At 45.1% G+C, this 16,638-nt stretch overlaps 1 protein-coding gene across 1 annotated transcript in view; it reads right to left on the reverse strand.

Annotated features, from left to right (window-relative positions):
- Positions 1 to 3,534: 3,534 nt before the first annotated feature.
- Pkd1l1 (polycystin 1 like 1, transient receptor potential channel interacting) overlaps positions 3,535 to 16,638 on the reverse strand; it is a 136,510-nt gene continuing 123,406 nt past the window's right edge. The window contains exons 51-55 of the mRNA XM_052199716.1: positions 14,974 to 15,108; positions 11,650 to 11,880; positions 9,398 to 9,559; positions 8,421 to 8,582; positions 3,535 to 3,570 (exon numbers count right to left, since the gene is read on the reverse strand). Of these exons, the coding sequence (XP_052055676.1) occupies positions 3,535 to 3,570; positions 8,421 to 8,582; positions 9,398 to 9,559; positions 11,650 to 11,880; positions 14,974 to 15,108 (726 nt within the window). The remainder of the gene's footprint in view (positions 3,571 to 8,420; positions 8,583 to 9,397; positions 9,560 to 11,649; positions 11,881 to 14,973; positions 15,109 to 16,638) is intronic.

The raw sequence follows: 16,638 nt of genomic DNA on the forward strand, positions 1-16,638 counted from the left end.
CAGAGAGTTGTGATGAGGCTCCAGGGAAAAAACTGGCGAGGCTAGGTGATATATAGCAAGGTCAGATTCCCTGGAGAGAGGTCAGGAGAGGTCACTGTGTGAAGCTGTAAGGGTGAAACCCGAGTTGCAATGTATATCCCAGGATGTTGGAGATGTTGGAAACATGGAACACAGTCAAGACACACGTGAATCCAAGAGAGAGACCATGTGGGTCACAGGACTAGGAACATAGGTGCAGGCCCATTGGAGCCCAGACAATGTCATCATGAATATTAGGTGCGAAGTGTGAGACTATACAGTTTAGTGTTTGTCCTGCTGAGTTTTGCAAGCCCCTCACTTTGACCCTGTCTTGTGTGGTTGTGCCCTCATCCCTCCGTCTGGGATGGGAATGCTTGCTTTGTGCCCGTGACAAACTCTGTAATTTGTTTTCTACTTTGAGCAGTTATTACTCAAGATTTATCTATGCTCAATGTGTGTCAGTCTGCAACAGAGACAGGCAACCAAATGGCTGGTTTGTAGATACAATGTCCTTACTTTTAGGATGGGCCCCTGTGTTGTAAAAGATGGCCATTGATCCCACCAATCTCACAGGTCTTGACAACTCTTCCCCTGATTGCTAAGACTATTGTCTTCTGGAAGCAGACCAACTCGAAATGCAAAGAAAGACTTAAAAATTTTACCCAAGAACAGTCATGACCTGATTTTAACAACAGCAACAGCAATGAAAGATGTTGAATGGTCAAGTTCTTAAGTGATGAAATCAGGACTTCTTGTCCTGTGGCTAGAATCTCAAGTCTTTGAAAACATATTCTTTCCTAGCCTTAGGTCAATGGAGAATCCAAGAGCACCCAAAATAGACCACGGTCTGTGCCCAGCACAAATGTTTCCATTTATTTTCAGGCTTCATTGACAAATGCGCATCCAGAAGGAATGGGAATTAGACCCTGTTGTCGGCAGACATTTGGCCAGAGTTTTTGTAGCAGGGCAGCTAGGGTACTTATTCTGTCCAAGAGCACCTATCAGGTCAAATCATAGCTTCAGTATGTGCTAGCAATACAATTCTCCACAGCAAATGGCTGGCTGAGTTTCCTGTATATGTATGGGATACAGTCAGTGTAAACACTGCAGAGTATCTCATGGCAAAAAAAAAAAAAAAATATGGCGAAATGCATTGTGCTTTAGGGAGCAAGTTGTTGGCTTATTTAATCACAGCGTCACTGAGGTAGCTCTTAGTTCAAGCAGCTTGTGTCTCTGTGCCTGGGCCAGCTTGTCCTCAGAACATATCCTGCCTGTGTGAGGAGTCACTGCTAACTGATGCAGACACATTACTGTGATCTTGAAGAATTCAAAGGTTCTGAAGCTTCCAAGATGACGCCAGCTTATAGGATCTGCAAGGCCAAAGCCTTGCCTCCCCTTGCTCCTCTGCCAGAGAGTTTGGTAGCGTGGAAAATGGAAACACATGTTTTAGGGCCATGAGGAAGAAAGGCTGGAATCTCATGAGGTGAAAACAAGAGCAGTCCAGGCTGGCCGGTGGCTTCAGAGGCTTCAACAGGCTTCCTGTGTGGAGGGTTCACCTTGCAAACGCAGCTGTAGAGAGGATGGCTGGGAGCTGAAGGGGGCATCTGATGGGTGGAACAGTCTCGTTTTTTTTTTTTTTTTTTTACTGTCATTCTCTTGGCTGCTGAGAAAATCATGAATATTTTTAAACCAATTTCCCATTTAATATAATCTGTACCTACTAATACTTCTTGCTGGTACCAGGCTGGGGTGGTGGTTCTCAGCACTTACATGGCAGCTCAGGATTGTCTGTAACTCTATCCAGGGGATCTGATGCTGTCTTCTGACCTCTGAACAGACTGCACACATGTGGTGCACATGAGCGCACGCGCGCGCCGTGCGCGCGCGCGCGCGCGCACACACACACACACACACACACACACACACACACAGTCATGAATTGTGTCACCCAGAGGTTTTGCAACAAGAGAATTTGGGCCTTGCAGGGCAAAGAATATTGTTGTGTGTTTCAAAGTTCAGCATACATTACTAACTTTTAGACCTGGTTTTTGTGCTCTAGTCAGGCAGCAGGACTGAAACTATCCACTAATCTGTGCAAGCATGCAAGAAGAGAATACAGGGACTCTCCTCAACTGGAGCCTTCTACCAGAGAAAGACTTTCTGAGGTTACTACTTGGTCAAGGCCAAGGGCTAGTGTATTTGTTTTGTTTTGTTTTGTTTTGTTTGTTTTTGTTTTTGTTTTTGTTCTTGTTCTTGTTTTTTTTTTTTTGTTTTTGTTTTTGTTTTTGTTTTTTTTGAGACAGGGTTTCTCTGTGTAGCCCTGGCTGTCCTGGAACTCATTCTGTAGAGCAGGCTGGCCTCTGCCTCCCAAGTGCTGGGATTAAAGGTGTGAGCCACCACTGCCTGGCTGGGCTAGTGTATTTGTAACTCTAACTTGTTCTACTAAAAGCAAAACCTTTAATAATGAAAGGAGCCAAGGAGATTGATGGCCAGGATAGACTTTCTTCCTAGAGTCCAGAGCGAGGTCTGCACAACTTCATTCTACACTTTCCCACGTTCTGAAAAGTAGATAAAATAACCACCACATCAGTACAGTGACTGGTGCTGGCTGGAGCTGGGGCATCTCTATGTATGCTACCTGCAATCTGGAGTCTTTGTCTTCCTCTAAGACAAACCCAGCGGAACGCTGGCTAAGTGTACATGGCACCAGGACTGGGAAAATCTTTGAATCTTCTTGGATTTTCCCTTTCTTTGGTACTATTTAAATAATCGTCAACTTGCCACTGGATAGCAAATCACTTTGGGTATGCATTGACATCAGTGCAGAAACTCCCAGGGCTCTATTTATCACTATGGACCCTGGCTGCCAAACTGCTATGGAGTTAATATTTTCCCAACTGTGTTGTGTTAGTGGCATGGATGAGGTGTGTCATGGGGATCCCATGTGGTTTACAAGTATCCTGTATTCTGTCTCCTTTGAGGCACTATGGATAAATACTCTTTGGCAACCATGCAGTGCTTAGGGTAAAGACCACACTGTATGTGTATATGTGTTTTAGGGTACGTGTATGTATGTATATATATATATATGTGATTGTGTTTGGAAGTGTGTATGTGTGCATGTGTGTGCCCATGTACCACCTCAAACGGGGAGGTCAGAAAAGTTGTTCCTGTCCTTCCGTCTGTAGGTGCTGAGTTCTGAACTCAGGCTGTCTGACTTGGTAACAGGTAGAACTTCACCCACTGGGATACACTGCGGGGACCAAGTATTACTTTTATAAAAGGTTTACAGACTAAATTGAGAAAGTGAAAAACAAGTTAAGTATTTTGTTGAATTGTTGGAATTCCTAGAAATAGTGGAATTGATGTGAGAGTGTGTGAGCCTAGTTTTTAGAGAGCTACAGTTGCACAAATGTTTGTGATGGGTTATTTCTTACCCAAAGGGGGGAAAAACCTGTCAAGTGCTAATCTTCAATGCCTGAGAATAAAGGCTTTGTGGGAACTGAGATTCGGTCATCACAGTGCGCTCTCATCCAGCACAACCACGTTCTTCTAGAAAGAGAACACCAGGCTATGGAGAAATGCAGATGGGGAACATGCCAATTAGAATTAGACTGCCCCAAGCCCCGGAGTGCTGGGAAGCTGGGAAAAAGGCCAGGCAAGCTCTTTCCTCCAGGGCCATGCACCCCAGGTCTCCAGACTGCGAGACATCATATTTCTGATTATGATACTTGTTACTGTACTCCAGCGAACAAATACAGCCCTTTATCTTGTATTTAAGGGCGATCATTGTTGCAGTTTGCTTGAAGCTGATGAAACACAAACTGCTTTAAATAACAATCGGCTGATGGCACATTCTAATCCTGGAAAATTCAAGGATTCCAGTCTCGTGACCCCCCACTAGAGGGAATGTGGCTTTTGTAAATAAATTCCATGCTTGCAGTGACACAGAAGCCCTGGTTTATATCCAGTGTCACGAATGCTAGGCTTACATACATCCAAAGAAAGGGGTTGTGTATACCACTATTTCAACATTTTGGCACTTGAGAGTACATCAGGAGCCACGGGACATCTCTCCCTGTTAAGCCGTCTCAGCAGACACAGTGTGGAAGCCAAGAATGCTTATCTCAGAAGGCTCCCTGCCTCAGCATCTCTGGCTGGGCGTTTGTTTCCGTCATTCCTAATACACCCAATAGCTGTAAATAACATCTAAGCAGTTAAGTTTAACGGGCTTTTCTTGTGATGTCCTTCCAAGAAAAAAAAAACACCAAGATATACTTTAAAATATAGAGAAGCTTAAGGGGGAAAAAAAAAACTTCTTAGAACTATTAAAACTATTGTTCACTGCGGTGACCCATCTTTGTGCAGTTTCTGGGCTTGTGCAACACAGAAGACTTTCAAAAAGCTTTTCAGTGGGAAATAGTTTCAAACTTACAAAAAAAATGCTATAAGAACAGCTCCAAAAATTTCACAAATCCTGCCTTCAAAGTTGCCCATCAAACGTTTTCCTGGTCGGGTTTCGTTTTGGGTTCTTTCTGGCCAATAGGCACTATCGCTTTCTGCCTGATAGTCAGTTTACTGAGCATGCACTGGCCATGTGCTCTGCAGAGGCACAGACGTAGCATGTATGTGGACTGTGATGCACCTTCTGTCAGCAAGGACAGAGCCAGGACAGGAGTCCAAGTGGGAAGATCAGTTTTACTCAGATCCAAAAATGCAGTGGCCCCTGGTCCTTGATAATGGCAGATTGCATTCTTCCCAGAGGCCTCTCGGTTTCATTCCTTGACCACACTGTCAGTGGCCCCTCTCTATCTCGTGGGAAACACACATTATACCCAGATCTCAATGAACACAAAAAGTGTCCAGATTTTTTTTCCCCATCCTTCTGAGATTTATTTTCTGGGATTGTGAATTTCATCTTCCGGGTGGACACAGATCATTTTCAGGGTTTCAGTGTTGCTCCCCATTTCCCAGGGTGGCGGCAGCCATGGGAATGAACCTGTACTTTCATCCTGGCAGAAGGAGACTAAGTAATTACACTTAAAAACAAAATCCGTTATTAGGGACGAAAGCCAGGGTCTTACGAGTGCTAGACAGATGTTCTACGGAGGAGCTGCACCCTGCTAGAACAGGTCAGCTATGCCCTGAGATGAAGTTGCTCTTTGCTGGCTGACTTATCTTGCTTTAACTGTATTCACAAAGACAAGTCAAGAGGAAATTTTAGACGGCAGAGACCCCTTAGCATCTTCCTGCTGCACTGCAGCCTCAGGCCTGGCAAGCTTCTAAAAAGAAAAGGCAAGTTGAGTGGTGGGAGGCCTAGGCCACAACAAGTACAGTAGGGACTTTTATTTGACTTTAGGTAAAGGTAGCAAAGAGGCAAAGTCGGGCCAAGAATCACAGAATGAGCAATGAGCCAGGGACGAGAAGAGGCGGGGTGGGCCTGGCGTCCACAGCGTTCTCTTGCTATGAGTCACTTAGACACAAAGAACAATGCAATTTGCAGGTGGTTAGCGATAGCTTCAGGCAGCCTATCCTGCCAGCTTAGAGAGATACCAATCTTAATTATTATTGGTTAAGATGAAAAACAAGTGCCCGGGAGTTAGGAAAATCAAATGGACCCTTTCCTTGGCTTTCATCATACAAAGAGGAGTCTGTTCTGCAGAACCCAGTTGGGCTTGGCCTGTTCAGGTACCACTGACACCCAGATCCTTCCCAGCAGGACAGCTATCCTGCTCCTCCTGTTTCCCATCCTCCTGTGCTGTGGAACCTGGGTGTTACAGGCATTGGCAATCCCAGCTAACGGTGGTTTTTTTGTGTAATACATTTTTGATAAATGGATGTCTCATGAAGTGACTGTTCAGAAAACAATTGCGTTTTCCAGTGGGAGGGAAGTAAAACTGATGTCCTTGGGGCACACATTACAAGAAGGAACCTCCGCAGCCACTGGCATAAACACTGAGGAGTTTATGCAATCAGCATGGACTCTGGTGCACAGTGAATATGGAAGGGCTCACAAGAGCACAGGTTATGCACATGGAAACTTACTCAGACACACCCGCAGTTCTGACCCTAAGAGTCATGACACAGACACCGTAAGTATGCTTACACATGGCCCTGCAAGGAGGCTTATGTCTTAGAAATGTTTCAGTGGGAGCTGGACATGCAGTTCTGGCTAGAGTTCTTGTCTTAACTGAGTTCACAAATGCAAGGCAAGCACAGGTGTGGTCCCTAGTTTGAGACCCAGAACCATTTAAAAATGACTTTGTGGAATTTTTTAACAATATTTTGGTTTTCCTTAGTCTTAATGAAAATCCTCTGATGTACCCTCATAGACTGTATATACAGAGATCTGATGTACCTTTAGGGGTCTGTATATACAGAGATCTGATTTAACCCTAGAGAGATGCATCTGTGTACACGGAGACCCGATGTACCCCTAGGGATCTGTGTACACATATTTAGCTCTAGGCTAGCTGATGGCGTACACATTCTCCCTACTGGATCACTTTATATTGGTTGTTGACTTTGCTCGTTGTGCTTCATGCTTGCAATCCCGCCCTCCTGCTTTGCTATGTGCATGTGACTGTTGCTGGTGAACTGGGTTGAATAAAGACTTTCTCATTTATGTTTTCCTCTAAGTACTGATTTAATGCTACACATCAGACTTGGTTCTAATCTTGTAATTCTCAAATCTCATGGCATAGAAATTCTCATGGTTCACTTTCTTCTAAAAGTCTATTATGAACACGTTACATGGGATGTCAAGGGATAACTTATTTTTTTCCTACCAATATGTATTCTTGCTTTTTAAGTTTCTCATGCAGTTGGCTATTGTATTCCCTGTCATAGGAACATTCAAATCAGTTTAATAATTAGAAATAATAAGTAATAAAACATACAACTTTTTAAACTTTTAAATCATGTAGAGGCAGCCAGTGAAAATAGAACGATGCTTATACTTTGTCTAGTGGCTAGCTCTGCTATGTTTTAACAGATTTAAATCTATTCTTTTTAAGCCTGGGGCAGAGTTCCTGGTTAGATATACAGATATTCCCTGATGATGGTTTGAATTACAAGTTTTCAGTGTTAAGGTTGTGGTTCAGAGTTTGGAGATTAAGAGGCAGCATGACCCTTGCACAGGACTCAGGTTCATTTCTCAGCATTAGCATCTGATTGTTCACAAGTGCCTGTAAATAGGGTTCCAGAAGATCTGACTGACTGTCAGTGGTGCCCTCTTCTGGCCTCTAAAGGTAACTGCACACACATGGCACACAAACTTATACACACACACACACACACACACACACACACACACAATAGATAAATAGGTGATAGATAGGTGGATAAACAGATGACAAACAGACAGATAGACAGATATTAGATAGATGGATCTTTTAAGAAATGGTCATTCTGCAGAGGCTATACTCAGAGTTGCAGATCCTGATTAGGCCCAGTGGGACCTGGTCCTGTGCCATGCTGGGTTTCTAATTCTGCCATTCAGCCATCCCAAATACCTTTCTGTGCACTCTATTTCAAGTTCTAGTGGACTTCTTAGGATGTGGCCCATTGTCAGTTGGGAAACATCTGTATAGATCTACATCTTTATTCCTTCTCTGACTTGTATACAGCAGTCTTTTTCAGATTTCTCTGTTCATTATGATTCCTAAATTAAGACTTAAATATTTTTAAGTTACTTTTGCTGAGTCATTTATTTTTCTTGCAAATCTATTGTTCTTTTTCATCTCTTCACTGTGTGTAGAAATGGATTTGTCTATAACTGTGGCTACTTAGTGCTCACTTCTGTCAACTTATTCTTATTTTTTTATTTTATCTTTGTGCTCTTTTTTTCTTAGCTTTATATTCTACTTTTACTGAAGGATTTTCTTCACTGAATTATTTTCCATGAGAGAACACCCTGTTGCATTGGTCACCTTTTTGTGGTGATTGGTTTCAGAGGTATGCCCCTTTGCCCTCTCCTTTGACTGGTACCTGCAGATATGCTAATCTGGAGACCCATGTATGCTCTTGCATACGAAAGCACCCCTTCTCTTTCCATTGAGTCTACAGTGCATCTAGAAGGCTTCTTAGCATTATCAGTCACATCCTATGCTAACAGACATCCTTCATCTCTGGAAAGATGCACTTTCCATTTTTATTTCCCAGTCTCTTTATTGATTACAGTTATAATGGAAGTGATGGGATGGACCTACACTATCATTGGAAACTTCAAGACTTGCCATGCATTTTAAATAATTTAAATCAATTCTGGCTGGAGCACATCTTTCTACTAATAATTATTCTTAGAGGGATTTTATACAACTCTACCTCATGGTTTCAAGTCAACTTTAAAATATTAAATTAGTGGTGTAGAAAATTAACAAAAATTATTTGTATAGTCTTACCCCAGTAGCTTGGTCCTCTGAAATGCCAACTGAAGGACTGTCCCCTGCCCTTGACTCCAATGCTTGTTTTTCTAGGATAGAAAGTTCTAGGCTGTCAGACAAACCATCTATCTTCATCAGAAGTTCATCCAATAGACTTGAAAATTCATCCAGGTAATAAATCTGAAGGGAAGACAGATTAATAAATGCAAACTGGAATGTGGTAGGTTTTTTTTTTCCTTTTTTTCTTTTCATCTAAGTAATTTAGTGATCTGACTTCAGAAAGTTTTCACTGTGTTATAAAACATCCTGGATGTATAAGGTACAAGCCCTGGGTGCTGGGCCTTTTTTTTTTTTTTCCCCGTCTGGGTTCCTTTGTTGGTGTTGTGCACGCACTGCTTCCTTCGTAAGTGTTACAGTTAATGATGCTTTGACAAAGAGCCATTGAATGAATCCGAAGGCAGTAATGGGCCCATGGCGGGCAGAGAGTCCTATCCAAACACACAGCACTAAGACTGCTTCTGACAGCCTTCAGGGCTGCATGAGTGCTATGTAAACATCAGTCATGGATGACAGCTGAGAATGCACTGTGAAAATACCTAGGTTTGACTTGTTTGCATTAGTGTCTGGAGTGCCCAGTCCAAAGCACCAAGGGCTCCATGGTTTGGGTGAAAAACCGGCTCTGTTAGCAAGTGCCAAAAAGCAAGTGACTAACCGAAGGCAGGGGTGGGGTGGGGTGGGGTGGGGCAGAGAGTCTACCTTTTCAGTATTACAAGGTGATTAGGGGATGTGGTGAGCAGAGGCTGAGCCGCCAACCCTCTGAGTTCTCTAGTATTTCAAGGGAAGATTTAGTGAGACCTGCCTGGGTTGAGAACTAATTTTGAGCCTTTCTAGTGATAGTTGAACCAGAATCCCCATAGCAGAAAGCAAGGCTGTATGGTAGAGACATCAGCCTGAATGTGTGCTGCTGCTTCCTGCTCCAAGGTCCCGCCACTTACGTGGTCCAGAGCCACCTCAGTCTCTCCCAAAGGTGTTGTTTCCAGCCCCAGAAGGGTGAGGACTTTATGCCACGTGTAAGCAGCGATGTCTTTAAGTGTCACGAGAGATTTTCTGTGAAAAGACTTTCTGTTTTGGAAAACAGTCAGGAAAGTAGCTCTCAACTGGAGGAGAGAAAGAAAGGAGCAAGTTCTGTGTTAGCAAGCTATGACATGACTTTGTTGATCTGATAAACTATGAAGTGGACATTGTATCTGCTGCTGCTGCTGCTGCTGTGCTGCTGGTGCTGCTGGTGCTGCTGCTGCTGCTGCTGCTGCTGCTGCTTAGCGGCTTTTCAGCGATTGCCTGGTGAGACTCGATCAGGAAAATGCCCCTCAGGTGGAACTACAGACTGAGCTCTGCAGTGCGAATCCATCCTACTATGAAGCATGCTATTGTTGTCTCAGAGTCATTTCCTGTACGATCTATGCTCTCAGCTTGAGTGTTGGGCCTGTGTCGCAGAGATCGGAAGGGGTCTGAGACCTGGCAGGCTACTGGGTCTTTATGTGTGCTATAAGATAAGCCAAAGTGTGCCTGAGGATATGGATGCCTAGGTTTTTTATTTCTTCACTACTGACTGAAACCTTTTAGTTCACAATCCAATTTACTTTGAAGTATAGCTCAAACAAGCAAAACTTTAGTCATTTAGAGTGTCTGCTTTGTGTGCCCCACAGAACTTCCCATGGAATTGTCCACTGAAATGAAGCAGCTGTGCTAACAGGCCCTCAGAGCCAAAGCTTGCAGACTCGCTGACCCAGAGCCCCCCTCCCCCACTGCTGCTGAGCCCTGCCTTCTGGACAGGTCAGTACCCTCCCCAAGGCCTCCTTTCCCTTTCTTTTCTGGATTTCTATCACTAGACTCTGATATATAGGCTGCAGGTGGGAGTGTCCTACAGTGTAGGGGACTTCTATTCAGAAACATGTCAGAAACATCTTTTAAACATCTGTCATTTTCTCTTATAACCGTAACTTTACTTTGGATCATCACTTGGATCTCTTCAATCCTTAGCAGAACTATGTGAGACACAAAGAGCTGGGGGCACAGGCAGATGGACACGGATATCTGCAGGTCTAAGGGTGACGGTGAACCGTAGAACTAATGTCAGGAAACAACACAAGCCAGCTGTAGGTCTTTAATTCCAGCACTCGGGAGGCAGAGGCAGGCAGGTCTCTGTGGGTTTGAGACTAGTCTGGTCTACAGAATGAGTGCCAGGACAGCCAGGGCGACATAGAGAGACCCTATCTCGAAAAACCAAACTAAACCAAACTGGGCGTGGTGATGTAGGGTTGTAGGGTTCTAATTCCAGTGCTTAGAAGCAAGAGACAGTGAGTTCTAGGCCAATAAGAGGCTTTGTTTGAAAAAGACAGTGTTTGAGGAATAATGTCAAGGTTGTCTTCTGTCCTCTATACACATATATACATACAAGTGTTCTCTCTCTCTCTCTCTCTCTCTCTCTGAATTATCAATGGGTAAACAGAAAAATGATGGGTAGCTAAGTCCTGCTACATAGTTGGCTTAGAGAGGAGGATGGAGGAAGAAATGAATGATGGATGGATGAAGGGAAAGTAGTGAGCAGGGAATGTGGACCACTGGAAGGAGCTAAGAGCTCTGGCCTGAGTGTGTCAGGGTGTGAGCACACGCAGCCACGTCGACATTGGCAGACCTTTAAGGAATGAAGAATTTGACGTCATGGAGGAAGTATGGACCAATTCCTTTAACTTGTATTGAGCTTTACCATGTACCAGAAACCACCCTGGGAAGTTCCTGGTATACCTGCTTGGAACATGGCTAGAATTAAGAGAAAGTCAGAAAGGTCTATCTAGGGCTATGAGGCCTTCTTAGAGTTTAAAAGGAGAACCAGCTGGCTGGCTGGGAAGGAGCCTCGTGGAACACTGTTTTATAAAAATGAGTAGGGTGTGCAGGGGAGGGGTCCTCAGTAGAAGCAGCGTGAGCAGTTGGGAGTGAGAAGAGATTTGGGTCAGCAGGTGGGGCCGGGAAGGCAGTGGTCTTGCTGAACTGTTCTTAGTGAAGGGAGATTGTGCCTAGCCCTTGCTAAGGGCAGATCAGGTAGATCCTGGAGGGCTCTGTTCCCATGAGATCAGGCCAGGGCAGCCCAGCCCTGTCTATACAAACAGAGGCCAGTTTGTCCTTGTAACAGATGGAACCTTACAAACTGTGACTTTAAAGTTCAGGATGCATCAACATATCTACATACCATTCCGAAACCCAGAGCAGCCAGCAACAGAAAGAGGGTCCCGTAGTGACAATGCACAGCTCCGTGGTCAGACTCCAAACGACTGTGCCATGAATCTTTTTGACTTCTTCCCAGAAATTGAAGCAATAGCCCAGGAAATGCCTCTGCAGGGGTGCCACGTGACAGGGTCCCATTGAAGAGCAGAAACCACTGCAAGTGGGAGTGGGCGGCCAGCAATAGGGCCCCCACCAGCTGCAGGGAGAAAACCCCAGGACACTGATCCATCAACTCTCTTGAGGGAAGAAGGCTATATGGGGACTTCTAAATGATTTTAAGCCACTAAAACCTTGGAGAAAGGGATTTTATATGTGGTTCAAGCCTTCCTTGTTTGGGCTCTCATTCCAAAGAGGCCCGCCTCCATCAGCGCTGGCTCTCCCAGCTCTCTTTCTGTGTTTCCATCTGTGTCTTCACCTTGTATGCCACCCAATAGCTCTGAAAGGTACCTGTGCTTCCTGCTCTGTTGTCAGAGCTCTTCGAGACCCATGCCCTCATCCTTCCTCCATGAAAGCTTGAGAGACTACCTGATGACCATGTCACATGTTGTATGCATGAACCATGTGGGCCTGTGGTGGATGGCCAGCTGATGTGAGGCTCACCCTATTTGTCTGCCGCTGATGTAAGTGACCTGTCCCTGCAGCCTTTGGCCATGAGCACCTTGCCTGTACCCTGGGCTTCTCCTGCATGTGGCTGCTACTACTAGGATGGTCTCTCTCCCGGGTGTCTAGTACCCAGCAAGGGCTATGTAAAGATAATAACTTAAGAAGAATCAAGAAGGGCTACTTAGAGGCAAACTGGTTCTTGTTAAGTTTGTGGTCTGCTTGTTAGAGACAGGGACTTGGGTCTTAATTGTGGTGTCAGTGGCCCAGACTGTTTGACACTTTCTACTAAAACCACCACCTCTGAGACTGACACACATTCTCAGGTGGATGACACACGATCGTCTTGCTCTCTGACTCAGGTACCACTGGGCTCCATTTGTTTCCATGGCCCTGCCTTTAGAATTCCTTGTCTTTTGCCTGACACTTGTTGAGCACCCTTGGCTCTGCAGTGGTCGGCACACATTCCCATGGGACTTTGGAGGAAGAAAGCCCCACACCCGGGCTGTGGTGGAACATGCCTGCCGTCTCAGTGTTCGGAGGTGGAGGCAGGAACACTGGAAATTCAAGGCTATCCTTGGCTGTATAGCAAGTTGAAGAACAGGCCAGGCTACATCAGACCTTGTGTTGAAATGCAACAAAATGAGATGGCAACTCTGCCCAGTGGGTAGAGTCGCTTCCGGCCCCTCAAATGGCAGTGACACTGACAATGTCCTAAATGGCAGTCTGGGCTCAGCTCAGGCTGTCCTCTGACCAAGGATTGCCGCAGATAGCTCCTACAGCCAACTACCTGTGGCAATGGGGCCTCTAGTTCTCTATTAGCACACACCTGTAACAGATCAGAGTCCCCATGCTGGCTCCCCCACACCTCACCCCCTCACACCTCACCCCCCCACACCTTACCTCTAACTTCCGGGTTGCTCTGTCTTCTGTGCCCCCTCCCACTGATCACTGTTAAAACTGTCAAGACTCTTCCCACCTTTTGCTATTCTCTCGGATCCCCAAGAGATCACCTTGGCAGTTTTGTATTTCTCCCAAATAAATCCTCCTTCCCACCCACAGAGTGGTCTAGCTCAGTGGTCTGCCCCTGCCAAGCCTGATAACCTCATTGTGAGCCCCAGAACCCAAATGATGGAAGAACAGAATGGGGTGTCCTCTGACCTCTGTGCAGATGCTCTCCCCATAAATAAATAAATAAACAAATAAATAAATAAATGTAAGCATTTTTTTTTAAATGTAAAAAGCAAAGCAGGCAAGAAAACAACACCAAAATACAATTTGTTAGTCTACATCTCAGCCAGTCAGGATGAGGGACCTGACTAGACCCTCCAGGTTCCTACAGCCTGTACATTCTGGACAGGGCAAGTACTGGTGCTTAAGTGAGGAATCATTCATTATATCTTGGGCTTTTATTAACACAAAGGCTCTTTGATATAATGTTAGATGGTGTTAATAACAGTTTATTGTTAGATAAAGTCCACATAGAGCTATACAATTTCTAAGGCAAGCCACCCTCTGGACACACACAAGCCATTAGTTTGCTGGCAGGTGTATTAAGTGCTGTCTGTGAGTTGAGTAGGAGCAGCCTGGGCTGACATGTTGCTTAGACGAGGACATCGACTCTTTCTGCTCTCATTTGCTGACCTGCTTCTCTAAGCACAGGCCTAGCAAGGGCTGGGGTCCACGTTCTGTGGAGCAGGAGATTGTACTTGGGCCCTTGTGGGCCTGTGTGAGCCCTGGGCCCCATGGACACAAGCCTCCTCACAGTAGCCAACTGACCAAGTGATTCTCTCAGATTTGATGCCAATGCTGTCAGCTGCAGAGGTGAGAACCCTTGCTGCACTAGGCCCATGGGACCAGAGCCAACTCCTTTTCAACTGGGAGACACTCAGAAAGACCAGCAGCCAGGTACCTCATCAGAGCCCCATGCCATACTCTACCTGATTTGGGCCTTCACTCTCCAGTCAAAACTTTTGGTCTATCTCTGGATGGTGATTTACCCTGTGGTGCACAGAGATCAGACCGTCCCAAGCACACATGCAAACAGGCATGCGTATACTCAAACTCATGCGCATATGCAGCACCATGCATCATGAGCCACTTTTGTGCTGAATGCCTTTTTCTTCCGTGTTCTATGGATGCTGGATGTTTCCTCAAGTGAGGTAAATGTGCTCTAGTGTGTGAATAGAGAAGTCTCTGTGTGAAGGACTTGGGTGACATGAGGATATAGAAGCAGCATGTGGCTATCAAAGCACCTGAAAGTTATAGTCCCAAGGCAAGTCCCATCCCCTCTCACTGCTCCTTGCTCTGTCTTCTGATAAAACCACCATTCCTGACCACAGCCCATTGTGATCATGGAGCATGTTCACATACGAGAGGCCCTCCACACCATCCCGGTCACGTATAGAGAGATTTGTAGGTGGCAATGACCACAGGGAATAACTATAATAGGGTGTGGAAAAGCATAACATAAATCCAGTGCTTAATAAACCATAGGTAGTTATTGCTGTCACAGATGTAATTTATTATACTGATATCTCTTACCTAAACCCCACCGTAATGAATTCAGTGGCTAGATTTTGCAATGGTGTGTGATCCCATGAGGAGTTTGACATTCCCTAGCTGACTGGAGTAAGTCAATGTATTGGTTAACTAGGAAAATCACTGGAGAAAGGGGGAAGATCCTTACCAATGGCACCAAGACTCTGAAGGGAGGGAAACAGGTCACTGCTGAGAAGGGTGTCATGGTGCTCAGAGAGCTGAGGAGATGAACACATTTCAACATCCAGAGGAACAGGAGGATTCCCTGGAGGCATCGTGCCCTCTGAGGGAAGAACACAGCAGTACAGTGAATCCTGCTACAAGGACAGGATTATGGCAGCAGTGACAGCGTATACCTTCCTCTTTCTGTCACATATTACCAGTGCTTTCCTTGAAGATACAAAAGTTTAATCGTGTGGTAACTAGAAGGGTTCCCACATTACAGCTGAGGCGGCCCTGGCTCAGATGAACAAAGTGATGGGACGGAAGACGCACAGCAGGATGAGTCCAGGTCCAACACAGGCACTCACACCCCCAGGCCCCGCAAGAGCTGTGCGCTTGCCTAGTGCCGGGAGAAATGCTTTCTGTACATGGCCTGATCGCCTCTCCCCAGCAGAAAGAAAGACGTGGATGCCAGGCACTCCAGTAAGCGGGAAAGTGACCGAGAGAGCAAAGGACCAAGTTTCAGTGTGTTTGTGACAACTGAGGCCCAGGGAAGTTGTGAGAGGGTGGCACACCTGTGGTCCCTTCAGTAAGATACAGGTGAGTTTGCGGGGGAAAACAAAAAACTAGGCATGATTGACATCATCTCCAGCCAGTCCTGGAGAGGAGATACAATGTGAGACTGTATAGAACTCCATTTTCAGTAGCTACAATTTGACAGGTGAAATTAAGCAAAGAGATTTATTTTGCATTTCATTTAGACCAACATATATAAAATAATGTGTGCATTCAATGCAAATAGAGATGTTTGCATATTGAATTTATTAAATTGAATAAGAATTTTTATATTAATAGCACATTTCAATTGGAGCAGACTATACTTCTTTTTCTATGCTCTCGGGAGGTCACTGGCCATGACACTGCAGAGCACAGCTATGACCTCGCTAGGGACTCCTTTCTTGTGTAGATCTGGTAGGATACCAGAGCGCCTTCTTAAATGTTTTCACTATCATATTTATTTATAGGATATATATCATATGCCGAGATATAGAGGGGCATGTGTGTATATTCTTCCTCTCTCATCTTAGAGAACCCCTTAAGTTTTGTAACATGTATTTAAAATGTGAGAAAGCTTGGCCCACTTGGCCTTGCAAGAAGGTCCTAGGATGGTTGAGAACAAAACATCCCAAGACAAAGAGAAGCCATTTGGAACAGCCTGAGCTCCGTTCCTGACTGTCTTAAAATGGAGCCTTCAAACACCAAAGCCTATAGCTTCCCCTAGCCTATGGAACCCCAGGAAGCTGCTCTCAAGGGTCTCCCAATGGTGAATAATGTCTTTTTTGGGGAGCTTTGCTGAGCCTTGGAAGATGGGCTCACCACGACTTCTAGCCTTCCTTGGTCCCCGCTTCCTGCCTGTGTAGGTTAACAAAAGAGGAGTGTCTTGATTTTTGTGGTTAGCACACTAGATTCCTACAAGGTGTAGAAATTACAATCCAAGATGTAGAAGTGTCTGGAATCCTTCTGCTCCTCATGCTTAAGACAAGGATAGTCTTTTCCTGCCCTCTGTGCAGCAAGTCCCTGTTTAGATCAACAACGTGCACAATCAATGTATTTCATGGTACCATGGGGGTGATGAGCAGGCCTAGTAAGG

Source organism: Apodemus sylvaticus, chromosome 11, assembly GCF_947179515.1.
Source record: "Apodemus sylvaticus chromosome 11, mApoSyl1.1, whole genome shotgun sequence".
In the NCBI taxonomy this organism is placed as follows: Eukaryota; Metazoa; Chordata; class Mammalia; order Rodentia; family Muridae; genus Apodemus; species Apodemus sylvaticus.